This window comes from Dicentrarchus labrax, unplaced genomic scaffold, assembly GCF_905237075.1.
Source record: "Dicentrarchus labrax unplaced genomic scaffold, dlabrax2021, whole genome shotgun sequence".
Taxonomy (NCBI): domain Eukaryota; kingdom Metazoa; phylum Chordata; class Actinopteri; family Moronidae; genus Dicentrarchus; species Dicentrarchus labrax.
The window spans coordinates 5261402-5287427 of NW_026136712.1; the positions used below are offsets into that span (position 1 = coordinate 5261402).

At 41.2% G+C, this 26026-nt stretch overlaps 2 protein-coding genes across 4 annotated transcripts; one reads left to right on the plus strand and one right to left on the minus strand.

The window, feature by feature from the left end:
- Positions 1-197: 197 nt before the first annotated feature.
- On the plus strand, positions 198-11571 carry unk (unk zinc finger). Of its 2 annotated transcripts, XM_051417251.1 has the most exons (15): positions 201-534; positions 1058-1267; positions 3408-3584; positions 3704-3834; positions 5147-5282; positions 5374-5491; positions 5582-5666; positions 5762-6069; positions 6218-6283; positions 6729-6912; positions 7022-7126; positions 7257-7442; positions 7525-7706; positions 7849-8109; positions 9199-11571. In XM_051417251.1, exons 1-15 carry the CDS (start codon positions 386-388, stop codon positions 9352-9354), a joined length of 2454 nt encoding a protein of 817 aa, XP_051273211.1. In that variant the 5' UTR covers positions 201-385; the 3' UTR covers positions 9355-11571. The 2 variants fall into 2 exon arrangements, with proteins under 2 accessions (XP_051273212.1, XP_051273211.1); XM_051417252.1 differs by lacking the exon at positions 9199-11571 and having other exon boundaries at positions 198-534; positions 7525-7710; positions 7849-8019.
- Positions 11112-24700, minus strand: unc13d (unc-13 homolog D (C. elegans)). Of its 2 annotated transcripts, none has more exons than XM_051417250.1 (34): positions 24555-24700; positions 23572-23595; positions 21983-22039; positions 21835-21891; positions 21647-21754; positions 21492-21551; positions 21216-21282; positions 19726-19906; positions 19593-19637; positions 19433-19504; positions 19283-19352; positions 19092-19196; positions 18325-18417; positions 18122-18222; positions 17575-17692; positions 16876-16997; positions 16703-16793; positions 16569-16625; positions 16360-16457; positions 16046-16097; positions 15799-15929; positions 15424-15541; positions 15179-15331; positions 14973-15068; positions 14675-14881; positions 14508-14582; positions 14346-14425; positions 14139-14253; positions 13785-13856; positions 13399-13482; positions 13192-13312; positions 12977-13100; positions 12614-12834; positions 11112-11700 (listed from the first exon to the last, which is right to left on the minus strand). In XM_051417250.1, the coding sequence occupies exons 1-34, from the start codon at positions 24612-24614 to the stop codon at positions 11591-11593; spliced, it is 3345 nt and encodes a 1114-aa protein (XP_051273210.1). In that variant the 5' UTR covers positions 24615-24700; the 3' UTR covers positions 11112-11590. The 2 variants fall into 2 exon arrangements, with proteins under 2 accessions (XP_051273210.1, XP_051273209.1); XM_051417249.1 differs by having other exon boundaries at positions 11112-11703.
- Between the last annotated feature and the right edge of the window lie 1326 nt (positions 24701-26026).

The window sequence follows — 26026 nt, forward strand, 5'->3', positions numbered from 1 at the left end:
TCTTGTGAAAGCCTACACTCTGATTGGTTCACCTTTCAAAGTGGACATATGATACAGCCAATAGCAGCACATAAAGACACAAACGTAACTCTATCGCTCAATTCTCACCGTTTTTCACTTTTTTTATAAACTAGGTGTATGTAGCGCGGTTATACAATGTCACTGTGAATGACTTAATCCAGTACGTGTTTCACAATCTGCATTATTATCGAAGTTATGATTGAACTTCATGTCCCATGGTTCCGTGTTGTCCCTTTGCTACTACTACTTCCTCCTGCCTTGCGCAAGCTCACATCGTAGTAGAATGCGGATTTCGAAGCTAATACGAATAGCTAGCCAGTAAGCTAAAAACAAGGTTCTTGTTGTTAGGCTTCAAACGGGTACAATGTCTAAAACACACTCACAGCCCCCGTCATCTTCGGCAGCGACGAGTACCGGGGGACCCTCCTCGTCCTCTTCGTCTTCGCCCGCAGGGGGCTCGACATCTCCCGCAACCGTGTTGAACGTGCAGCCCGAGAAACCTCAACATTACACGTACGTAGCTAGTTAGCTGGATTAGCTAGCTATGTGTACACAACCTCACGTGTAGTTGCATATACCAAACTGCAGCTAAATTGTATTGGAAAAAATGAGCAAGGGATAAAGTTGATATTCTTTAAAATGACTGAACCGAGCCTGTTCGGCGATAATGTGCTTATTTACCGGGGCAGGTCTCGAGAAAGAGGCCTAACGTTACTCACTAACAGTAGCCATTTCTCACAAGCTTTGTGACACTGCAGAGTTAAAGTTCTGTGTTTGTGATGTCTCACTGTAGCTTAAACCTAAGGCTCGTTTAGTGACAGTATACATGAACTCTTAGCGGGAAGGGGTTTGTCACAGCAGCAGAGACCAATATGGTAGACAGATAGAGACCCCTTGGAAAAGAATGACTCTAAGAAGGGTTGTTGAATGTACTGTAAATAAATATGAATACACTCTTGCTTGTGTAAGAAAGTATTAAAGACAGTAACAGTGTCTATAAATGTATTCCACTCTGTTGTTGATCCTCTCTCTTCAGATATCTGAAGGAATTCAGAACTGAGCAGTGCCCCCTGTTCGTACAGCACAAATGCACACAACACAGGCCTTTCTCCTGTTTCTACTGGCACTTCCTGAACCAGCGGCGACGCAGACCCATCCGCAGACGGGACGGGACGTTCAACTACAGCCCAGATGTTTACTGTACCAAATACGATGAGGGAACAGGCACCTGTCCTGATGGAGATGAGTGAGTGCAACTGCGCTTTCAGTGTTGTACAAGACTGCTTCACATCATGTTTGCATTCATCATAGGGCTGCAACTGACGGTTATTTTCTTAATCGATTAGTTATTTGGCCCAGAAAATGGTGAAAAATGTCCAAGGCGATGTCTTCAAATGTCTTTTTTGGCCACAACCCATTGATATTTAGTTTACTGCCATAGAGGACTAAAGAAATCAGAAAATATTCACATCTGAGAAGATGCTCTTAAAAAAATGACTCTAAACAATTAACTGCAATTAATTTAATGTAGTAGTCAACACCTAATCAATTAAGAAACTAATTGTTGCAGATCTAATTCATTATTATGTGCCCCTCAATAGATCTATAGATTTACTGAACACGTTTTCATTTTTTGTAGGGGGTATGTTGTGTATAAACGTAACTTACAGTGAAAAGTATTACTTGGCCCCTGTTTGAGATACCAAAGTGTCTTTAATCTAAATGGGTCATTCTTGCTGGTATCCAAAGCGTTGTCCCTGTCTCATCTCTAACGTTTGTACACCTTTTTACATTCAAATCCTGAATTGTGATTGACCAGAATGTGTAGGACATTGCCTGGCAAATTACCTTTTTCAATTGGGTAAAAGTCAGTGAAGTAGTGATTGAGGATACACCCTATCCACAATTGTAAGTCAAGTCGAACACCTTGGAAGAATAGTGTCTGATGCATAATCCTTCCAGGGGGCATTAGCACCTGAACATAGCCTTCTCCCATTCTATGGGTCTTTTTGAGACTGAAATGTGCTGATGGTTTTTATGACACCCTCTTGGTGACGATCACAGACAAAAGGAATGTAAATGTGAGGAGGGAAATTGATTCAGGTTCAAACTGGGACGTCTTCCTTGCATGCTAATGAAGCACTTGGTGGAGTGAACATTACAAACGACAAGCTCGCATCTCAAAATGCCTAGTCGCAGAGAAAAATCACATTACACAGATTTGGGGGAGTTCTGAAACTTTTAGTTATAAATATAACATATAACATGGCCTGTGCACAAGTACCTACAGACTAATAAAGGAAAAGTTTAGCTACTGTTTTTTAAATATATATTTCTATGTTGTTGGGGCATAAGGAATAATATTTTGTGAGTGTTGTATACTTTCTTGTCTGCTGCGAACCTCGCAAACAACTTTGTATGCCAGAGTTGTGTGCAGGGCTCTTTTGTACCTCAGCAGAGTTTGTAGCTCTGCATATGAGTACAAAACTGTGTGAACTTAATATATAAGTTACCATGCAGTCTGTCTGTTCACAGCAGAGGTGCATTTCTCTGTGCCGGGTCAGCAAGTGATTTTGCTCCTCTGCACTTTTCTAATCACACATATAACTGATCTTTCTAATAACCCAATGAATTATGTGCTACAATGAAGTTAAAAGGATGGTCCTGTGATGATCACACAGAGAGGATTCTCTCCTGCCTGTATGTGCCTATTTCTCTCACTATAGTGGGTGGGCAAATGTTGATATTTCATCATTGGGGAATAAAAACAGGGAACTGAAACTGAACAGGGTTCGCGAGCACTGGATGTATATTTCATCATTTATCAGAATCAGATCATTTAATATAGAATTTATTTAGTTTATAATAGATTATCAGTGTGTTTTCTTGCCAGATTTGCTTGTGGCTCACGGAAAAAATAGAACAGACACCGGAACGATCGCTGCAGAGCACAGGCCGATCACAGAGCTCCGCAGTGTGAACAGCCCATTTGGTTAACATGGGTGCCAAAAGGAAGCAGGCAGCACTCAGAGGATCTTTGTAGCGTGTCCGCTCCTGTGTGTTTGCAAAGAACTTGAAAACCAATTGATTTGATAGCTACTCACTTTTACTGGTTCTAGCTTCTTTAAAGTTAGGATTTGTCTTTTTTTAAACGGACAGTTTTGGGTTTTTGGACTCCCCTTGAGCTCTGGGAAATTGTGATGGGTACTTTTCACAATTTTCTTGATTTATTGATCAGTCGAGAAAATAATCTGCAGATTAATCAATAATTAAAATAATCATAAAATGTAGCTCTAGTGTACAACATACATATACTGTACTCAGCAGACCTGTATGTCTTTATGTTTGGATGCATGTTTCGAATTAGATTTTTCTGTGTGTTACAGATGTCCGTTTCTACATCGGACAGCAGGTGATACAGAGCGCAGATATCACCTCCGCTACTATAAGACGGGATCATGTATCCATGAAACGGATGCAAAAGGCCACTGCAGCAAAAACGGCTCCCACTGTGCCTTTGCACACGGCTCACATGACCTGCGCAGCCCTGTTTATGATATCAGGTACCAAAAGAACTTAATTGTAACATGTCACAAACCGACCTTTGACTTCATATCAGTTTCTGTATGTGCATCTGTGCTGTAGTTGCTTACAGTGTCTCTTTACACTGTGGATTTTACAGAGAAGTGCAGGTAATGGAGTCTCAGGGAGGCTCGGGGGCCACAGAGGGAGGTGGAGGAGATGGACAGTCAGGACAGGCAGCAAGTACAGCCCTCATAGAGAAGATCCTGAGCGAGGAGCCACGCTGGCAAGGTAAAGCTGGGTTTTTTTGTGGCAATTGATTTCTTTTTGTCCCATTATTTTTTTCTCATTTTAATGCTCTTATCAACATGGAAAAGTGGATTGGCTTGCTTTGTGCAAATGTTGTTTTTATTGAAAACAACATTGGCATATACTGTATTGTTCAATTTCACACTAACATTCTCACTTGGAGCAAATAATGTCTCACATAATGTAACACTGTCCATCAATAAAAGGGTGAAAAAAATACTTTGTCAAACAAACAGCCCCTTCAACAGCCCTTTCTAAGGGATCAGAACAGGGCTATACAAAATAAAATTACACAGTGCACATGTAAGGTAAACTAGGACAGTTAAACCATGGCTTAATACTTTTCTCAAGTTTGCTTTGAACATAGCAGTCAGGCTACTGCTCTTTATTCACCAGAGGCTCAACCCAGCCTCTTATTTCAGAAAGAATGAACAGTAACGGTTACCAATAAAAGGTTAGCTTACTACTTCTTTGCTTTGAGCCAGTTACTGAAACAGACAAGCCTGTTGACATTTTCAGACAACAAGGAATCCATCCATTTCGGCGTCTCGCACTCGCCATCCACTCAAAACGTAACGTCTACTACTCTTTAACAAATGTGTGCGGCGTGCCTGTTGTTTTGTTTCCAGTCTAGCTAGATCCGGTGTGGTGTTGTAGTTTTTCTAACGTTACTAGTTGTTGCAATAGCATGTGAAAAAAACTACAAAGTGTGCTAGGCGTTAATCTCGCGATAAAAAAATTGACGCCGTTAAAATGGGTTTGCGTTAACGCCGTTAATAACGCGTTAAACTGACAGCAATATCAAATAGTCATCGCGGTGACTGTTTTTCATTGCCCCTCTGTGAGGTAAACAGTACAAATATTGGATTATTGTTACAAATGAATTTACCAGGCACGTGCAGTTGCATGTATTTGATTGGTCAACAGAGTGCCTTTTCTGATGACACATTCCGGTCTAGCAAAAGCTGAGCCAGATTGCGTCATCTGCGTCCCCCTGTACTTCACAAAACTGGCCCTTTTTTCACGTAGAGCTAACATTAGTACGAAGTAGCCTTACTGAACGACTAATTTCATCCAACACATTTCTAGCTGTTCTTGTATTTCTCCTGAAACACTCTGTCCATTATTGGTTTTGACTAGGCAGATGTTTAACACATGTCTTGTTTTCTTGTTTTTCGTTTGTTCTCTACTTCTATAAAGAATATTTTTTTAAGTATTAGACACAAGTTGGTACCTGTTGTTTAACAGGCGTATAGCCATTGATTGTTTCCTTCTGTGTATTTAAACTCTTTAGATAACAACTACGTGCTGTCCCACTACAAGACAGAACTCTGTAAGAAACCGCCTCGTCTGTGCCGTCAAGGTTATGCCTGTCCATACTACCATAACAGTAAAGACAGGAGGCGCAGCCCGCACAAGCACAAATACAGGTGCTCAATTACATCACTTAAAAGACAAATATTTGAAGATCATGTATGGTTCGTGCCTATTAGTTAAGTTGTTTTATTCTTGCCGCCCCAGAGCGTTGCCGTGTCCAGCTGTGAAACAGAGCGAGGAATGGGGGGATCCCAGTAAATGTGAGGGGGCAGAGGGATGTCAGTATTGCCACACAAGGACAGAACAACAGTTCCACCCAGAGGTTCGTGTGGTTTAGCAGAGACCTTATAGAATCTAGCCGAGAAATCACAGGAGATGAATATCAGCGTGTTGATTTGTTCTTCTGTCACAGATCTATAAATCCACTAAGTGTAATGACATGCAGCAGTGTGGCAGCTGTCCCAGAGGGCCCTTCTGTGCCTTTGCGCATGTTGAAAGTAAGTCCCCACAATACATTTCTAAACAACATCTGATGATTCCTTTAGCTGGTTAACACTGTATTTATTATTATGCTTTTTTAAACCTCCTCTAGAGCCCTTTGTTCCTGAGGAACCATCATTCCCCACACCCAGCTCCCCTCCACCCCCCAGACCTCCAGACCCACTTCCTGCCCAGGAAGCTTCTTCAAGTCCTAGTAGACACAACATGGGGCCTGGGCCTGGTTCTGGGTCCGTTTCAGACCCCTTCTCCCCATCTGCAGGGTCACGTGTAGCGGAGCAGGGACTGCTGGGTAGCGTTTTGTCTCTGTGTGAGGATGTGAGTGGAGGAGCAGAGCCTCTGTCTCCTTGGGCAGTAGAGGGAGGGTACTGCAGAGCGCCTGGATTTGAGAGGGAGGATCAGGTGAGATGGACAAACGGGATTCCCACATGTCCTGGAAATCTTGGAAATTAGCTTTCAGTCATGGAAAACTAGTCTCTCACTCACAGATAACCTGTGTTAACCCAGGTGCTTCTTTTTGGCTTATCCTGCATGTTGTTTGTGTTCTCAGGCTAAGCAAAGGAGTTTTGCTCTTGAGCAGCGCAACAGAGAATTGGCATCTACACAAAGCAAACAGGTACAATCACAATCCTGAATTTAAGATATTTAATTTTTTATGCCATTTAAAATGATCCATTCTTTCAGCTGATCCACATCCATTCACATATTTTCTTCAGGAAGCATACTTTTCTTGTTAATATTAACCTTGGGTAACACTTTAGATTTGATAGTCTGCCTACAGTTAGTTTACAGAGTATTTGAAACAGTTTATAAGTTGAGATTCAACAACATTTTTCTGATATTAAAACTCTATGGTTAAGGTTTGGTTAGTAAGGTTGGTATGTTAATGAAACATTAACGTTTAACATCTGCAGACAAAGCCAAACAGTTGACATGTTACTGATACTCTACAAACTATGTGTAGGCGGACTATCCAAATAAAGTGTTACCTAATCTTGCTGCAAGGACACAAGAATAAAGTAACACCCATTTCTCAAAAAAAAAAAAACACATTCCTTCAGGACTTGTTAGTGTTTCTGCCAGTGGGCAGCCCTTTGAGTCTGTCGTCCAGCATTCCCTCCAGTCTGGCTGCCACACCGCCCAGCCCTGCCCCTCTCGGACCCCCTGGATCCAGCATCTCCTCAGGCATGAACGCTAACGCCCTGCCCTTTTACCCCACCAGTGAGACTGTAGAGTCTGTAGTTGGTGAGTGAAGATGTACAGAATTCTGATGTACAATCTTTCAAGTAGCTGTGAAAATACAAATCTAAAATAACTCTAAATCGGACAAATTGTTCTGGTGTATGTATTATAGAGTCAGCCCTGGATGATCTTGACCTGAATGATTTTGGTGTGTCAGCGTTGGAGAGGAGCTTGGAGAGCAGCTCTGCAGCTCTGCCCAGTGTGGGAGTTGTGCTGGGTATTTCAAAGACACAAGAATAACCACACAGATTTACATACAATTTAAATATGAACAGATGTACACCATTTAGCAGTATATATATGCGTACGAACATAACTCATAATGATTTGTCTCTTTGCCTTTATAGGAGGCAGCCAGTTTCAGAGTTCCGCCCCAGTCAATATCCCAGGATCCTTCAGCAGCTCTGCTCCTTTTAGCTCCCCGTCGCCATCTCCCCCAATCAGACCACACACTTCCCCATTCTTTTCTACTCACCTGTCACAACCTGGCCAATCAGAAAGCAACTTCTTGGGACCATCTCATAGCTCTTTAGGTTTGTGGAATTTGATTCAGAACATCAAATGGTGCAGTGAGGAATAATATGATTTTGTTGATATTTATCCTTTTCTTTGTAGGTCTTAATGGTATGAGCACTAATATCTGGGAGCATTTTCCATCGAGCCAGGGATCCCCTGGTACACCCCCCACTCTTCTGCCCTCTGGCCCCTGTGCAGAGAATTCCAGGCTCAAACAGGAGCTGGAGGAAGCCCACAGGGCACTGAAGCAGTGGGGTCACAGCTGGAGACACACAGCTCAGGTAGGTATGTAGTGGGGCATGTGTGCATGCAACGCTGTGAAATGGCTGTTTGAGTTAGTGCAGTGACCTGCATGTTTATTGCAATGACCGGGGGAAAGTGACTTCATTTTTGAACGTATATTCTGTATTCCGCCTCTTGTAGTCGTGGGCTGCGCTGAAAGCAGATGCTGAGGAGTCCCGTGCCCATGCAGCACGGTTAGCCATGGAAGCAGAGAGAGCCAGGCAGGCTGAGGAGGAGGCACAGAGGCAGGCTTCTCTCCTGCAGGAGGCGCTGGAGAGCTTAAGGAGCGGAGACAATCCCCATCTAGCACTGCACCAACTCCAGCTACTACACCGACTGCCGCTGGAGTCTGTCCTCAGTTTGCAGGCTCAGCTCTGTAGCTGTTTACACGCTGTGGAACAGGTAATACTATGGACTTACTTAACACAACTTACATGTGTTTAAGTCAACCTAAAGACCTGCCCCTATACTTATATGTGATCATATTTAATAAGTAATGCAAGTTCTACCTGAGTGATTTCTATTATTTTAGTTAAGAAATAATGTAGAAATAATGTCTTGATAATTAGGCGTGTAAAAAGTCAGAAATAATGACAAATGCCCATCGTAAGTTGTCACAATAACCCCAATAATGAATACCGTGCTATTGAGAAGCCAACCGCAAGGGATGGCAAACCACCACCACAACCGCACGTCATATCATCATGTCATGTTCATTATTTGTTTTTTGAGATGGGAAAGCGTCCCAGACCAGCTAGGCTGAAGAGGCTCAACACAGTAGAGGCGCTGTCTGCAAGGTAGTGCTACTCAGTATCCCTCAGTTCACAGCCCTTAGTTCAGGATTACCACACAGTCACTCCGCCTCACTCACTCTGGAAAAACTCCCAACTGGAAACACCAGCAGTCTTGTAGTAAAAGATGCCGGCTGGTCTGCGAATTACCCCAATTGTGGTGTTCACCTCGCCAGTGTTACGGTTTAATTAACCACCCTGTTAACGGCTGACTTTAGGACAAATATGTTAACTTTTTTGGCTGAAATTGCTAATTAACAGGGTCACAGATCCAGAAAGGGCAATGGTGGTGATTAATGCAGGCAGGTAATGAGATAAAACATAATCCCGCTGTACCCCTTATTAAGTAATTTGCAAAAGCAACAAAAATGGAGGTAATACCACATACCTCACCACTGAGCCACCCTTAATCACCGCAAGGGAAATTCCTTCACTGAGACAGCCCTACAAGTTGCCAGAGCAGTGTGTTGCCTTCAAATTGCCAACTTTGTTATTTGGGCTGGCCTTTTTTGGGAAAAACAATGCTCTGTTTGCCTTACTGGCAGAACTGGTCTATTTTTTTATACACTGCCACCCACACTAGCATGCTATATCTGTTGGTCTTTGTTGACCTTTGCTCACAAAATATTGATGAACATCCCCTGTGGTCCAGCATTCTTCAGTTTAAGAGTTTTAAGTATTTTACACTGTGTTTTCCAAGGTGGTGTACAGGAAACAGAGACAGTGCTGTGTGACGTGTGGAGAGCAGGGCTCAGTTTCCCTGCCCTGTGGCCATGGACTACAATGTGAGAGCTGCTCCACCTCTACAGAGTGCCCGCTCTGCCCCGAACAGACCCTGGAGCAGCAGCTCTCTTGACCTCACAACCTACTCGGACCACCACAGATTCCAGACCAATCAGTCCTGATTCCACAGATACCAGCTTTTGATCTCAACCGCCATTCAAAATTATGTTGAGGTCATTTCATAATGTGGCAACAACACAAGCACTGATCTGGTTTTGTATTTTTAAGATGACGTTTACTGATGAATGACCAGCTTACTGAGCACAGGTCGCTAAGTGAAAGCTCTTAATATGGAATTTAGGATTAATAATTTTTCCAGTGTTACCCCATGGAACACCAGTACATTTTTACTAGTTATTGCTCTTGACCAGCAACACTGTTCTTTACCCCTCTTCTTTATTTGTGAAAATAACTTTAAGACCTGCTGTTCTCTAACCTTAACTATAAGAAATTTGCGAACATAGTTCTGAATCATATTTTGATATGTTTTAAAGCTCGCCCTCATGAAAACATCTTTCTGGAGTGTTATCTATCCATATAGATAGTTTAAGATAAACCACAGATAGGAGCAATCCTCATTACCAACAGTTTAACTGAGAGGTGTTTGCTACTAAAGTAAGCCCACTAACTGTATACGCCATTTTGAATGAAGTATACCGATACTCATGGATGAGATGCATATGCACCCACCAGTGTGTAATGGTACCTAAATCAGTAATCACATTAGTTACTAATCAAACAATTATGTCATTAATTGCGATATACAAGTTCTTCAGTTTTCTGCATAATGGGCGGATTACATAAAATCAAAAATCTTTTCATGCATGTTCACAATCGCCTCGAGTGACTGCTTTGCTTTTCAATGAGCAGGATACAGCTAGTGTTTTGCAAAACTTTCATCTTTCGCTTGCTTTTATCTTTTAACCATCTTCAAAGTTTGGTTGTCTTTTCAACATAGACAACTACATAGGCTACCACATAGCGTATCTAAGTACAGGGAAGATAGAGGCTTGCTCAACCGTTATTGGAGCACAAAGCAAAAGGGGGGAACTTAAGAAGGTTCAATATCCATGAAATGCAACACAGCGACACCATCGGTGTCTTGTGCTGAAACACGTCTAATAAGCTGGATCAGTCTGCTATGAAGGCACGGTTTGGTGAGCAAGCACCTCGAGTGACTTTGGCCTGTTAAATGCAGTTCATAAAACGTGGTCTGAGGCGATGTTGTGGATTGATGCAGAAGTAATTTAACAACTAGTGTAATTAACTACTATCTATAGGGAGTAATTAAGTGGGTAAAAGTAACTATAATTGTCTTCTTGGCTGTGGTACAATGAACGTTGCTTGGTGGCCTGGTAGCATCACTCTGGTGTGTTTAGTTCAGGGTTCCATGAGTAACTGCGTTATATCTTCTGGAAAAGATCTCAAAACTTTCTAGATGGATGGATGACACGGCAGGTTAGCAGTTTCTTTTTATTTTTGAGGGTTATCAGTTGGCTTAACTAAATCAAGAGGGCTGAAAACACAAAGATCCTATATTGCTACAGCCAAAACAGGGCCGTCAAACCAGTCTACTGGTAATGCTTGCTTAGATTATATTAAATTACTTGTTTCATTCTGATTTCTTTTTCTTTTATAGGTTTTTGTAGCAAAATACATTTAAATTGGTCAATTACTGACAACAGAAAATATTTAAAAATTTAGTAATATTTGTTTAAATTTACAACAGATGGCCTCTGTTAAAGCACTCAGGTTTTCTCTAATATTCTTCTACGTAAACTGGAAGAGGAAAGCATGTTAACACAATCAAGGCAAATGTACTCAGTCAACTTGTGTAGTCTTTAAAATTACATTTTTTTATTTTTTACTTTAGCGCTTTTCATGTTAACACAAACATACACATTTTTGTTAAAAGCGGCTCATTTGCAATGTTTAAAATCAATGTGTGACAGGTTTCTCTGCCAAAATTTTTACATTTGTAGTTATCTTTGACATTTCAGTGTGTCAAATGTAGTCTAATATATATATATTATATATATACACATAGTTAAGTGATGTCATATCTCTTGCACTGATTAGACAAAACATCAGGAAGCAGACAGATATTTAAAGGTGTATGAGGTTTAAATGCAAGTGTGAAAGTGTTCATGATCACTGTGATGGTCTTTGGTAAACCCACACTCAGCATCTGTCCACACATAACTCATTCGACACCAGTGTTTCCTTCTGAGTGGATTTTTCTTTGTTTTTGGTACAGATCATTAAAACAAATTGTATATTTTTGGAGGAAGACATTGTCGGTGTGTTTGTTACAGTTGAATCCCCTCCTGGGACTGTTTCTCTCTCTGTCTTCTCTTCTTCACAAAGGCCTGAGCCTCTCGCTCTCCTTTCCTGGACTCCAGTAGTCTCAGAATGCTGTCTTCTGGAAAATGTGCACAGAAAAACATTCAGAGTTTGCAGGATTGTCAGATTGGTACATGGATTTCAATTAGCTATTCCAAAATCATTTGAAAGAAACAAATTTGTACAAATTTGTGGTTCTGATGATCTAGGTTGGATAGTAAAGACTCAACACAAACTAATATCCAACTGACTTTTTACTTCATTATTGCATGTCTTAAATTTGTCAGTTTCATGTCAATGAAATACCCAAAGTGGGAACTTTGGGTATATTATAAAAAACAATATATTATAAAAAACAAAGGATACTGTTTACTGCAATGGACGCTTTACGGAGGTCTTCAACAGGGCGCAGTGTGACTAATTCTAAAAAACTACATATACAGTGTCCAGTAGTACAATTTAGCAATAGCTAGCTAATGCCAATTGACAGTTTTGAATGTCTAGCTCTTTAGCTGCTAAGTACTGGAGATTGGTGCTAGAGAACCAAAGTAGTATAGCTATAGGCCATGATACCAAAACACTGAGCTCAAAGATGCTAAAACACTGCAAAGAGCTGACGGGGACTGTGTGTTCATCACTACAGTGACCTCTTTCACATTACACATTGTCATTTGATCTGCAGTTAATTTTAAAATATCGATTAGTGCAGCTTTAATGGAGGTCCTATTTTATTACGTGTGCCTTTGTCTCAAAGTTCGTCCTTGTGTCACTTTTGTGCCCAAGCTTAGCCTATTTGAATCCGTGTGATCAGATTTTTACCACACAACAAGCACACATCTGGGGCCAGACAGTATTTTAGCACAGCAATACTGTTCACATTGCACAGAAAGCTGGAAGAAATGGGTAATTTCTTGCCCAGGGCCCCCTAGCAGGTTAATCCAGTCATGCCCTGATTCAAAATAAAACTTTAAACCGGTCAACGATCATACCATTCGGTTTAGGATGCATCAGAGGCAGCCGGATCTGAGCAGGGACAGCATCTGGCTGTGCGCTGAGTCCATCTCCTTCCCTTCCTCCAGGAACTCCCGGTAAGCCCTTGAGGGCGAGGAAGGCCTCGCCTTCAAAGTCGTCTGTCCTCAAGGTGTCGTGGTCCAGAACTGTCACCACCAGGCAAGCCCCTGCAGCCTGGCACTGATCCAGGGATACCATGCTGTGGTAGAGGCAGAGAGCAGAGGATGGAGGTAGAGGAGGTCAAAAACGTCTGGAAAGCAGATGTCTTTACGGGTTCACTTGTTAGAGTGAAAACTGAGAGGTGACGTAGTATACCGACAAATGTAGGACCAACAACTTACAATTCAAAGGCCTCGTCAAAAAGGGGGTTGAGATCACAGTTTTTGATCTGAGTGCAGCGAGGTTCTATCTCAGGGAAAATGTGGTTAGGCTCCAGACACAGCTGCACAAACGGATCGCTAAAACCTGTCGAACGCATCAAAGCATGAGGGCATCAGGAAAGATTGAAAGAAGAAATTAGCAATGCGTGCTTTCCAATTGTTCTGCATGGTCTTACCATTGGAGTCCATTGGTAGGAGGTTGACTGCATTCAACACCTCAACTCTGAGTTTGTTGTCTGACCTCCTGTAGGACGTGAGGAGTGTGACTGCGCCATACTTCTCCCCACTGTACACGTTCTGTCATACAGGAGAAACGGAAAGAAAGTTGGAACAGCTAGCACAAGTTTAGTCAGAGAAACATGTGTTGCAGGCGGCTGTCTCACCTGCTCCCATATTTTCCTTTCAAGGAACTTCTCCACAAGCTGCCGGCTGCTCAGAGAGTTGTGAGTGAGATGAGCTTTGAGAACCTGGACACAGGGCAGAAAGATTAAATAGGCTGCTGCAGTGGTTCCCAACCTTTTTCCTTCAGTGAGCCCTTTCCTATCATTGAGTAAACTGATATAAGCTTTTTTTTTTACACCCCCTAAAATCAAGAAGGCTTTGCAACCCCTCTGTGAAGCTTTGGCGACCCCTAGTGGAGGTCAATACCCCCAAGTTAGGAACCAGTGGGCTACTGTATGTTCTCTTTTTCATTTTGGTCTGAGGAAATGCGGAAATGAAAACAGATACGACTCAATGACATGAATCCCGTCTGTCTTTCGATACTTACCTTGTACTCATCAGAGTGGAGTGCATTAAGAGGAAGCCCATTTCCCTCAGCGTGGAAGCACTGCTCCAGACACTGAAATTCATACAGAGAAAATAAAATGTAGCATGAAGCCATGGCCCCCCGTGGAGCCCAACATGTTGGTTTTTGTGCAAACTAATCAAATAACCTATAACATGTATATTAGTGAGCTTCAGAGGTGCTGGTAGGTGGATTTATCTCAGATTTGGACTGAGCCAGGCTAGCTGTTCCCCCCTACCTGTGGTCTTTATGCTAAGCTAAGCTACGAGGTCTCCTGATTCTCCTCTGCTCAGCAAGAGAGCGAATGAGCATATTTCCACATGGCTGAGGACCAACCTGCAGTGTGTACAGCAGCCTCTGGCAGAACACCATGAGCCCTTCTTGCTGCGAATGCTGAGTGGCCACCTGGTAGAGGATCTTCACTGAGTTATTCCACAGAGGAGTCAGGAGGCTGGACATGACAGAAAAGACAGTGACACGCTTTTGTGACGTGATGCAGGGAGAGACACTGGGTTAAACCAACATGAATCGTAGGCCTCGTACCTGTTGAAGTTCTCTTGAACCAGGTTTTCATTCATATAATGCAGCTCCTGCTCCAGGTAGCGCATCAGAGGAGCTGCAGCCTAAAACAGAGAAGAGGCTGGACATCAAGCAAACATAGCAGGCATCTGTGTTTGTGTTCGACTGGCAGTGAGGGTCACCTACATCCTCTGTGGACTTTGAGGGAATTCTCCGCCTGGTAGACATGCTTCTGACATGAGTCTCAATGTCTGTGTTTAACTGAAGAGAAAGACAGAGGGCAGAGAGAGATGTTGGAAGTTTTTCTATACTTTCAAGGATTAACTGATAAACAGATGTTACAAATCTCTCACCTTTTTCCCAAGAGTGTCTAAAGCGGAGCGAATCTCTCGGCCAAGGACACTCTGGGCTTGTTGGAGCTGCGAGGGCAGGGTGTTGTGGAACTGGCTCTCCCCGATGACATTTTGGGTCCGGTCTCGAAGCCCTGCCCAGTTCAGCTGCGTTGGAAGTCGGGTGAGCACTGACCGCAAGTGCTCCAAGTCATTCACCACCACACACAGCTACAGACAGAGGAGACAGATTCGGCGTGTTTATTATATAGCATCAGAAATAGTTCTAGAAAAAGTATTTTTGTGCTCGCCAGTGGCTTACCATGTTGATGGCGCTGCCGTGGTCGGAGTTCTCAGACAGCACCCTGACCCTCTCCTTCAGGATGTGACAGTAGTTCACCACAATCTTACACACGTCCTGAAAACACAGAGACAGCAAACACTGACCACTACCAGCATTCCCTCACTCAGATCACTTTGAGCACTATAACATCTGATTAGGACCATGTTAGCGCCAGAATGCTGTACCTCAGTGAGTTTGACCATGAGCATGAAGGCCTCCTCGGGGTCAGGCCAGGACAGCTGCTCCCACAGCTGGCAGATAGGCTGGATACATGCCACCAGGTCCACTGCTGAGGAACTGTGTTTGATGGGCACGGCGCCAGACTGCAGGGGCTGGAGCTGAAAGAGTTTAAAGTCTACCATGATAATCTACCTGTGGATGAATCATAATAGTTTATCATAATAGTGAAGCATCAAAACATGAGTGTTACCTTGTCCACCTGCACAGCCCTCTCCACCCTGTCCTGTGTCGTGCTGAACGCCTGGTTCAACCAGTAAGGTAGAGCCTCTCTGAAGCCCTCTTGAAAGTTTGTCAGCTCAAGTAATCCCCTGAAATTGTGATTCAATTAAGTAAAATATAACCATCCAAATATTATTAATTGGTGTGATGCTGATCTTTAGCAAATGTATTGTCACAATATATATCGTAATAGTAATAGTAATAGTATAAGTTGCCAGCTATGACAGACTGACTGCACAGTATACTTGGGGTTGACCCAAGGGTGCACCTCATCTGATGGGGAGGTGGGGGTAACAGCTGCCAGACAGAACCTGCTGTAGAGTACGGTGTGAGTATGATTACTGACCTTTTCTGTAAGAAAGCCTTGTCTTTGTGGATAGCCTTCAGGCTCTTGTAAACGGGGAACAGGCTGTTGGCTAGAGCCTGCTCCATCTGACCCTCAATCAGGGATAAGGTTTCCCTCACCTCCTTAGCAAGCTATGGAGGAATGAATGGAGGAGAGAATGAGGTGAGATGTAATAAGAGTGTTTAAAAAGAGGTTTGTCAAGAAAACTACTTTGAGGGGACCCAAAATGGTTCCAATTGCCACTTACCAGGGAGTCAAACTTCTTATAGATGACAGTAAAGACATCTACTTGCACAGCACTATAATGATGACAAAAAGCCACATTCATTATTACATGAGTAAAACTATCCCTAATGCAGTTTGACAGTTGCTACTAATAAGTTTTTTGGAAGCTGAAAGGTGTAACTGATAACATTAGCTATGGCTCTCTCCCATTGAGTGCCCCAGTTATTCCAGTAAACCAGCATACACAATACCAGGACCCAGGAACTGACAAACCTGAATGGAATGCAGCCATAATCAATGTTATGGAGATAAGCCCATGGTGTTTTCCCAACTCACCTGACAAATACTCGATTCCAGACATCCTTGTTGTGTTTGATGTCTTCCTGCACCTCCGTAATCAGCCTTGAGAGGGCGTCCACAATCTCTGACAGGTCCTGTATGTCAACATGGTGCAAAAATAACATGACCTCAGTAGTGTGACATAGATAGATAAACCATATTACGCTGAGTTCCAAATAATTAGTGAAAACCCTCATGAAGTTTACCTTAGTCATTGGCTGATGCAAACCCTTTTTGATGCTAAACCACTCCTGTGTACCTGTCTGATATGAAAGTCGTATCATAAGTAATTAAATATATCCATACTGTTGTTAATAATCTCATTAGTATGAATACTGACCTGTATGGCATCGCTGACCTCATCATGTAAGTCAAACTGAGCTGGGTTCAGTTTCTGAAACGCCTGAGTCTTGCAGATCTGGACCAGGATTCTGAAAGAAAGCACATTTGTGTATCGCTAATATATTTAACTCCTATGTCGGCAGTTATCTGAACACATATAACTATGTGTACCTGAGCAGTGTGTGTAGTTTCGGAGTAGCACTGGGAGAAGGGGGGAAGATGTCTCTGTATTTGGCCACCAGACACAGTCCGTACTGCAGGAAGCCATGAAGAGAGTCCCCAAGTTCCTGTTTCTGTTAACATAGTGCAACACCTTTCTCAACACTCATTTGTAATTAAATATTAACCTCTGGTTTTGTTTTAATATTTTAGAAAAGGAACCAGAGAAAGCTGGTGTGAATGAGCTTTCAACCATATAATAATAAGCAGTGAACAGCAGTGGAGGAAGTATTCAGGTCCTTTACTTAAGTAACCAATCCATAAAAAACGTAAAATTCTATTAAAGTAATAGTCCTGCATTGACAATTTTACTTTTTCGAAATATAGAAATATAAGCAGTAAAAAATACTCAGCATTTCAAAATAAATGGCCACGAGGTACTTATTGGATTATTATTGCTGTAACATCATTTTAATGTTATAGCTGGTCAATGTAGGGCCCATTTTAACTAATCTATGCAATGTAGGGTAGTACAAATTATAATAATGGATCACAGTTTATGACATTTTGTGTGTAAAATCTGTATCTGCAAAGTAACAAGTACTATTGGTGTCAAAGACATGAGTTAAAAAGTTCCATATTTTCCTCTGCTTATAGTGGAGTAGAAGTATAAAGTAGCATAAAATGGAAGTACAGTACTCGAACTTATACCTGTTGGTATGGCAGCTCCTGTTGATGCCAGTGGTACTCTACACTGGTTAGCTGCTGGAACAGCACAGACGAATCCACCTCTAAACTCTGGTACAGCTTACTGTAAGCCACCCACTTCCTGTCAGGGATACACACATCCATACACGTACTCTTAAGAGCAGCAGAAAGACAACGTGGCCTGCACGCACTGTAGTGGTAACAGAGATAATTCTGGATATTGATAAACATAGGCAACAGTAGGTGATTTCCTTTTTCAAAACTGTAATGAAATTTAATATTTGATGTACAATAAAGTAGTTTGTTTTTTAGTTAGTAAAATTTGTTCATATTACCACCTACAATACTACTGAAAGCTGATAAATTATTAAATTGAATGGTTGCCCAGCCCTAAGGGAAATGTATCCAGACAACAATGTGATTTTAGATTTATGGTTTTTGAATGTGCAGCATCAGTTCCTTCCAGTTTGTGTAGGGCTCCAGAACTTTATGTTCCTTATGTTCTCATACTATCTGCTATATGTCTGCTACATGTTAACATGCTGCTTACGCCAGGTCCTGAAGAAAAGGCGAGAGGTCATTCTGCGTGGCGTAGAGCTCCAGCAGAGTCTGAGCCTCGCCGCACAGCGCCCCTTTCCACGGAGCAGAACTCTGAGAGAGGCCAAACAAGACACGGGGGTAGAGTTAAGAAAGACAGGAAGTGAAGCAGGAGATTTACAAGGGCTTTTAAAAAGAACTGTGCTCTTCCTGTACCTGTTGCTTGGAGATGTAAGCCTGAACAAACTGTTGCAGAATCCCACAGTAGTTGATGTAAGCATTGCGACCGGCACTCAGGGTTCCGTCTCTCTGTCAGTCACAAAACACAAATCCAGCCTTTAAGTTGCTCCAAACTGAAGCATATGCATACAGTTATATACATTATTGTCAGGTTTTATGTCCTATAACATACACATATGGCTGTTAATTCCAGTTCCTCTTTTTGTGCACATTTCACCATTAAAGCTGCAGTAGGTAGTTATATAGCATTTATATAAAATACATTTTTCTTATATTTGCTGAAACTTTCCCTAACCAAACATGATCTGTGGAAAAAATCGGGTTCCTCTAGTTCCTCCTGGTGCTCCTAGTGGAATTTGCAAGAATCCACTGGGCCTGAATGAAAACAACCAATCAGAGCCAAGAAAGATGTTGAGTCTCATTCCCTGGTTGTCATATACCAATGCTTTGGGAATGAGGCTCAATCATCAGCTATCATCAAGCCACCAACCCAAAGTGTCGGTATTTGACAACCAGGAAATGACACTCAACAATCAACTATCTTTCTCGTCTCTGATTGGTTGTTTTTGTTCAGGCCCGGTGGATTCTTGCAAATGTCGTTAGGAGCACTGGGCAGAGGAACCTGATATTTCTTGTAGATTATCTGTCTTGTGTACTACTGTCAGTAACACTATCTTAGCTTTAAAGATAAGCACCTGATATTTCAACCAACAAAGTGTTACAGGATGGGAATGCACTTTTACCCCTTTATGGATGAACTTGAGATTCAGGTGGCACTGGCCGCGATCGGGATAGGTCTCTGTTCTGGGCTCCAGATTGTACCAGTTGTCTTCGGTACAGTGGAGATCCTAAAGCGAGATGATACAAATGGGTATTAGACTGGGGAGACAGTGATGAGTAAGATAGCAGATATGAAAATAAGAACATTTACTACCTGTAGTTTTAGGACAACCTTTCCCAAAAAGTCATCTGTGCCTTTCTCCTTTTTGGCCTCCTTGATCATCCTAAACAGGCACAAGTAGAAAGGTTCACCAGCTTTGCTTGGTTAGCTGTTTGTGTGTAAGTCACAAAGAGAGCTTAATACCTTCTTAAACTATTGAAGTTGGTTTTGATCTCCTCTAGTTTCTGAGTGAGGGAAACCTCTTCGTCCTTATCCCTGAAACAGAAATGGCACCGTTAAGGCGAATTCAATGAAGAAAACGGTTTAAAAGCAGAACAAGTGGAGCTCTGGATGTTTTCCTCACCACATCTCGAGGTGGAAGCTGTCGCCGGCGATGTCTCCAAACTCGCTAAACCCAAAAGAAAAAGATTCAGGAAAACAAATTTCAGCCCGGTTTACCCTGACATAAATACAAACATAGACACACATAGACTCACAGTACGAAGGTTTGGTTCCAGATGGGGTTCAGAGTCTGCTTCTTTATGTCTGTCTGGTAGATTTTGTCATCTGACACAGCATCCTTTACAACAGATTTACAGGGTTTGGCTCTGGACCGGCGTGTTCGACTCTCCTCCTCATCCTCCAGTATGGTCAGCAGGCAGTATGGGTCACTGAAACCTGTACCAAACACACAAGAGATCTGCAGTAGATGTAACTAGTCCAGTGACATGTGAAAACATCATTTCATAATTCAGAGTTAGCAAAAGACTGGTCCAGAGGTAAAGAAAATCAAAGACTGCACACAGTTGAAGAAACGAAAGTGAAGAAAGTGATGAAATGTCCACATGAGAACAGAAAGTGACCTGGAACGCAACACCTCAGTGTGGAGGAATTCAACCAAGCTAGAGAGAAACCACAAGTACTTTTCACTTCACTTTCAGAGTATCATCTAAGGAACCAATTTACTTTAAAGTGCCAGTTTCAGCTTGCTAAAATGCTTATAATGACATTGACTAACATGCTGTATATTGTGTTAATAATACACATATGACCTCTTAAATCATTTCTTTCCGTTCCTGCTTTGTGGTTCACACCCCGACATATCAGGTGGTGATAATGCACCCTAAAGGACCAGTGTGTAGCATCTAGAGTTGAAGTTGCAGATTACAACTAACTGAACACTGCTCGCGTCTGTATTTGACGATCTGGGAATGAGAACGGGCTGTGAAGTGTGTAGGAGAAAACATGGAGGCCATAAAACCCATGAAAAACACAAAAGGCCCTATGTACAGCCAGTATTTGGTTTGTCTATTCTGGGCTATATTCCATTTCTGCCAATAGATGCTCCTTAATGTTACACACTGGACCTTTAATGCTGGTTGCCAGTGTTACAGCTGAATGTAATTAATTTGCCAAAGAGACAAAACACACAATAAAAGTAAAAGATTAATTTGACCTTTACATTTTTCTATAGATAGCACAATGATATTGTGGTTGTGAATTCTTTTGGCCATGAGAATTATGTTGTAAAAGTATGATATTGCAACAGACTTATACTTAACATAAAGAAGAGCTGAGGCTGATATTTGGTTAAAAACCAACTGATTGCACAATTTGGCATGATTGTGCTAGAAGAAAAATCAATGCAATTAGTAGCGTTAGATGGAATATCAGGGGATCGCCAAAGTCATTAAGTGTCATCGTTACGGGATCATGAATACATTTACCAAAGTTGATGGCAGTCCATCCAATTGTTGTTGAGATACTTCACTTGGGACCCAACCAACCGGTCAACTGAAATTGCAATCCCTAGAGATACGCCGCTAACCTAACTGCGCCAGAAGATGTCTCGTATGATTTTGTGCTCTCTACTTCCCAAGGTTAACACAACGCTAGTGTGGCTAAAAAGGGTAAATTAAAAGTCCCAGTCACCATGTCATTGAAGAATGTCAACTGTATTGTCTGCTGAGGTTACACAAGAACTCACCACTGACATCTTTTCCCAGGATTCCCTTGGCTTCCTTTACAGTGGCCATCAGGCAGTATACAGGGGGCTGTAAGGGTCAGACAGTTATTTAGATACTTTGGTACTTATTGCCACTTATTGCTGCCTTAAACATGAACATGACATCATTTCTGCCACTGCTAAACTCAATGGAAAGTTTTGGAAAGTTAAGATGCTTGGTATGAGTACTATAAATAGATATAAGGGGTCTCTAAAGGCGCATTCGTTGGAACAAACATGCTGACTTCCTTTTCTTACCTCGGTGCTCTGTACTTTCTCCATCAGACTGCTGTGCTCTGACTCTGTCATAGTGAAAGCCTGGTAGATAGGACAAAACAATCTCAGTAATCAGTCATCCACCAACACAGTAACGGAGATACGGGTGGTGTTATGTGTGAAGTCAGGGTGTTTACCTCCTTGATGTACTGGTGAAGCTGGCTATCTGTGAAAACCTCAGTTGATGACGGGTTACCCATTTTATGAGTGATGGTGTATAACAGCTCCTTATACAGAGGCTTCAGCTTTGAACAGAAACAAACAGAGTGAGCACTTGGTTGGAAAAAAACATTCTGTGTGAAGTACAGCACAGAAATGATGATACCTCCAGCTCCTTGTGTCTTCGTGCTTTCTCTTCCGGGTTTTCATCTTCCTTAAAATCCTAAAGGGGAAGAACAGTACACATCTCAATGATTCCTTTAGATGCATGAGGTAAATTAAGACATTCCAGGGTTAAATTCAGTGTCACCTACCCTCCTATCTCGTGATTTCCTCGTCTGTGCCAGTTTACGTACATGGCCGGGCGACAACTGAGAAGAGACAGACAGACAAAGACAAAAGTCAGCCAAGACCACAACAGATACTAGTAGTGGTTCCCAACCTTTGCCCACAGTCCTTCCAGAGAAACTCAAGTACCATTTCCTCAACACTACCAGTCATGTTCTAAAAGTGTTCACTGATTTCAAACTAGATGTTATTTAACATTATTGACTATATTATTACAAGATTTCTTTCATACAGTTGAACTGTGAGTGTTTTGGTTTGATCAACTTTGCATTTGTACTAACTGAAGCTGGGTGTAACAGTTTAGCTAAAAAAAATGAATCCATTACTTTTGACAATGTGTTGTTACGAACAATTACAAATTTTTAGAGGATTTTTCAATCATTTATACAGTTTTTAGCTTCAACTTCATCTACAGTATTAAACAATATATCTGTTTAGATAATTTCATCCATTACTTTTAGCTAACTTTTGAGACTTGCTTGCTGACTAACACACACTCAACACATGTGGTTCAAGTTTTACAGATGACTTGATATGTATTCTATTAAGTTGTAGTTGTAAAAATTTTCTCTCATCCCCTGGAATCACTGACTTAATGCACCATACCAGTGACTTACCTAGTGACTGACTACATTACTGTTGACTATTTTCCAAACCATGTTGTTGTTTGAATTTTTTTTTATAAACAGCCATTGGTTTTGTTTCATTTCCACACAGTATAAATTATTGTTCATAGACTCCATTACAGTGACAATGACAAGTCTACTCTAGCAATTATTGCAATTGCGTAAAGTTGGAGATTTGTGAGAAACATATTATAACAATTAGGATCAAAATCTATGGCAGGGATATCCTGACTTTTTATGATGCAAAGTAATCACTACAAACTTGATGTTCACTGTATGGCAACGTTGGTTTGTCAGTCAATTTGGATTCAGGCTGAATTTCTCAACAACTATTGGAGGAAATTTCTCAACAACTACTGGAGGAGTTGCCTTTCAATCTTGTACAGACACATCATGGTCTTCAGAGGACGAATCCTACTGATATTTCCTTTAAGGCGCCACCCACAGGTCGACATTTGTATTTTGATGGAAATATCTTGACAACTATGAGATGGATTGCCATGATATTTGGTACAGACATTAATGTCCTACTCGGAATAATTTCTAAAAACTTTAGTGACCCTCAGACTTTTCCTCTGTTGCCATCAATAGAACAAAGTTTTAATTTGTCTTACACTTTACTTTATGACCAAATACGTGCAAAACTAATGACATTCCCATAAGCCTCAGCTGTACTTTGTGTTTAGTGCTAATTGGCACGCTAGAGCTAAAGATAAACTAAGATGGTGAAAATACTAAACACTAGCATGCCAGCATTGTCACTGTTAGCAAGTTAGCATGCTAAGTACAACCTCACAGCTGTGAGTGTGGCTGTAGACTGGTAGTCTTGTTGCAGAGTGTTAAGTAGTAAAGATAAGGAGCTGAAACTTGATTTCTATAAGAAATAATGAAGAAATTACACTTTAATATACAAGACTGGTGTGTTTTACCTGTCTGACTCTTAAGCCATGTTCCTGTAAAACAGAGAATAAAGGTGCTTATGTTTAAATACAGGGAATCTAATAATGATGTCAAAGCATATAGTTCAATCAAATCAAAGTGAAACAAACAGGCATTTAAAGATGGCCTCATTCACCATCAGCTCGTTGTGAAAAGGACCTTAAAATATTTCATTTGCAAAGTAGCATCGCTAGGCTCAAGAAAGGCTCGTGTTTTTGATTGCTGATAAGGTCTGCTCTGTCAGGGACTTCCTCTATTACTGATAATGAAAATGACTTAGAGAGGCAACAGCCCACTCAATATTCAAACCAGAGAAACCAGAAAGGATATGACCATTCTAAGAATAAGTAGGAAAATACATCTGGATCCAACGACATTGTGTAGATACAGCTACTTTCATCATGTTTGCATATAGTATTGGAAAACTCTAAAGATACCGTGTGCCCAAAACATTGTTCCATTAACTTTACAGATAGCAGAATCTCTAAATGCAATGACTGGCAACAGTTGCAACATACGCAGAAGCATGCTGTGTGACTGTTTTCCATGAAAAAAATGCTCCATTCTGCATCATCTGATCCAAGCATACATCTAAAACAATTATGATTCATAGTCACAGCCTCTTGAAATAGCCATTTGGACAACACATGACTCATTGTTTGGGTGCAAATTTTAACGCTGTTCTTAACACTCATCTAACAATTTTAGGTTGGGGATTTCACAAAAAGAAAAACTGATCAGCTAAAAGTCAGACAATCTACGCAGAAGTTATAATTAAGAACATTTAGAGAAACACTTTTAGAACAAAAGAAGATAGCCTAGTATTTTAACATATTTGACAGGATCATCGGTTTGGCCATCACCACAGCGCCACATACAACTAGGTGGTTAGTAACTGAAGAGAGCCAAAATGAGACAAATAGTAAGTATATTTTAGACATATTAGAATATACAAGTGCACTGTAGTCCATACCTGTTCAGGTGCTTGCAGTAGCTTGTCTCCTATGCTGGTGGGCTCACTTTGACTTGACATAATGCTGCTAATATTTGACAACCACGCAGACTCCTGCCTGGTAAGCCTGTGTGCTCTGTGTGTGTGTGTGATATAGGGAAGCTGTGTGTGCGATGTGTTTCGATGAACTATCACAAAGCAGCCGGAAGTCATCACTTCCTGTAGAAGGTGGTAACATCAATAACTGTGACTTAAGAGTTTTATTTTTTCATCTAGTGCCCTGCATTTAGTCTGAATGCAAGAATAACAGAGCTCTCTCTCTCTGCTGTATTTGTTTGAACACACACAGTCACTCCAAGCCAAAGCACAAATATAGACTTTATATCACTTTACTGGCTCCTTGGTTGTATTCATGCTGAGGGTTTTGCATGCCCAGTCGCTGCCCAGGCCTATTTTCATTATTTTATTGTTAGTATTATTACCATGGACCCCAATGTTAAATTGAAATCCATGGTGCGAATCTCACGTAACCCTTGTTTAACTGCAGCTGAATGGAGTAATGAAAGTGGATGTAACATGAGACACCGCAGTCCCGCTGTGGTTTTAGCCCAACCTGAGTTTATTCACTCTGTTATACTATTATGGTTACGGCTCTGAGGGTTCATGTCTGCCAATACTCCACAAGTATACACATACATCTTTATCTCTAGGCTTTCTATCTCTATATCTCTATTTAAAAACCTTTCTGCATCCTTTCTTTGACTGTTGGACCATTGTGCTTGTGAAATGTTCTGGGTGTCCATTTTTGTTGTGACAGAAAAATACATTTAGTAATATAGCTAACAAGCACAAGAATGTTGGATTAGCTGTTCGCAGTCTTCAACCAAACACAGAGATATTTCACACACCCTTTCACTTTGTTTGTACCTAAAGTTTTGCTTCAATGGGCTCAACACAAATGTTAGTACATATAATGTGTTTGTACTAGTCTTTTCAATATGCTTTTGTGTTAAGGAGTTGATTCTGTTTAGCTAGTTTAGCTAACTTGTTTAGGTAGCTCTAGCACTAACCATACACACCACTGTGAAAACATGTACTGTAGTAGTATAATGTAAAAGATATAAACAGTAGATATACTGATACTACCCAGTAAATGTACCTTTATGGGATAATGTCATTTTCATTTGTTGATTATTTTATTGATTAACTGATCAGTTGTGGGTTTTAAAAAATGCCCATCACAATTTCCTAAAGCCCAAGTTGAAGGAAAATAGAGAATATTTGCATTTTATAAGCAACAACAGGTGATTTTCTTTAGCATTTTTCTTGAAAGAAATCCCTTGAAATGATCATTTGATTATAAAAAATAGTTGCCAATGAATTTGATGTTGATTGACTAGTTCCTTACTTAGTGACTAAATATTGAATACAATGACAAATTAATGAACTAGTCAGTAATTACTGAAGTAGGCAAGATCAAATTCATCAGCAAC

Excerpts from the sequence above, each read along its gene's own strand:
- unk (XM_051417251.1), top strand. The coding sequence starts at position 386 with ATGTCTAAAACACACTCACAGCCCCCGTCATCTTCGGCAGCGACGAGT. Across the intron at positions 3,585-3,703 it reads AGCCCTGTTTATGATATCAG|AGAAGTGCAGGTAATGGAGT; the intron begins GTACCAAAAGAA and ends TGGATTTTACAG. Across the intron at positions 6,070-6,217 it reads GATTTGAGAGGGAGGATCAG|GCTAAGCAAAGGAGTTTTGC; the intron begins GTGAGATGGACA and ends TTGTGTTCTCAG.
- unc13d (XM_051417249.1), bottom strand. The coding sequence starts at position 24,614 with ATGTCAAGTCAAAGTGAGCCCACCAGCATAGGAGACAAGCTACTGCAA. Across the intron at positions 21,892-21,982 it reads GGAAATCACGAGATAGGAGG|GATTTTAAGGAAGATGAAAA; the intron begins GTAGGTGACACT and ends CTTCCCCTTTAG. Across the intron at positions 21,552-21,646 it reads TTCACCAGTACATCAAGGAG|GCTTTCACTATGACAGAGTC; the intron begins GTAAACACCCTG and ends CCTATCTACCAG.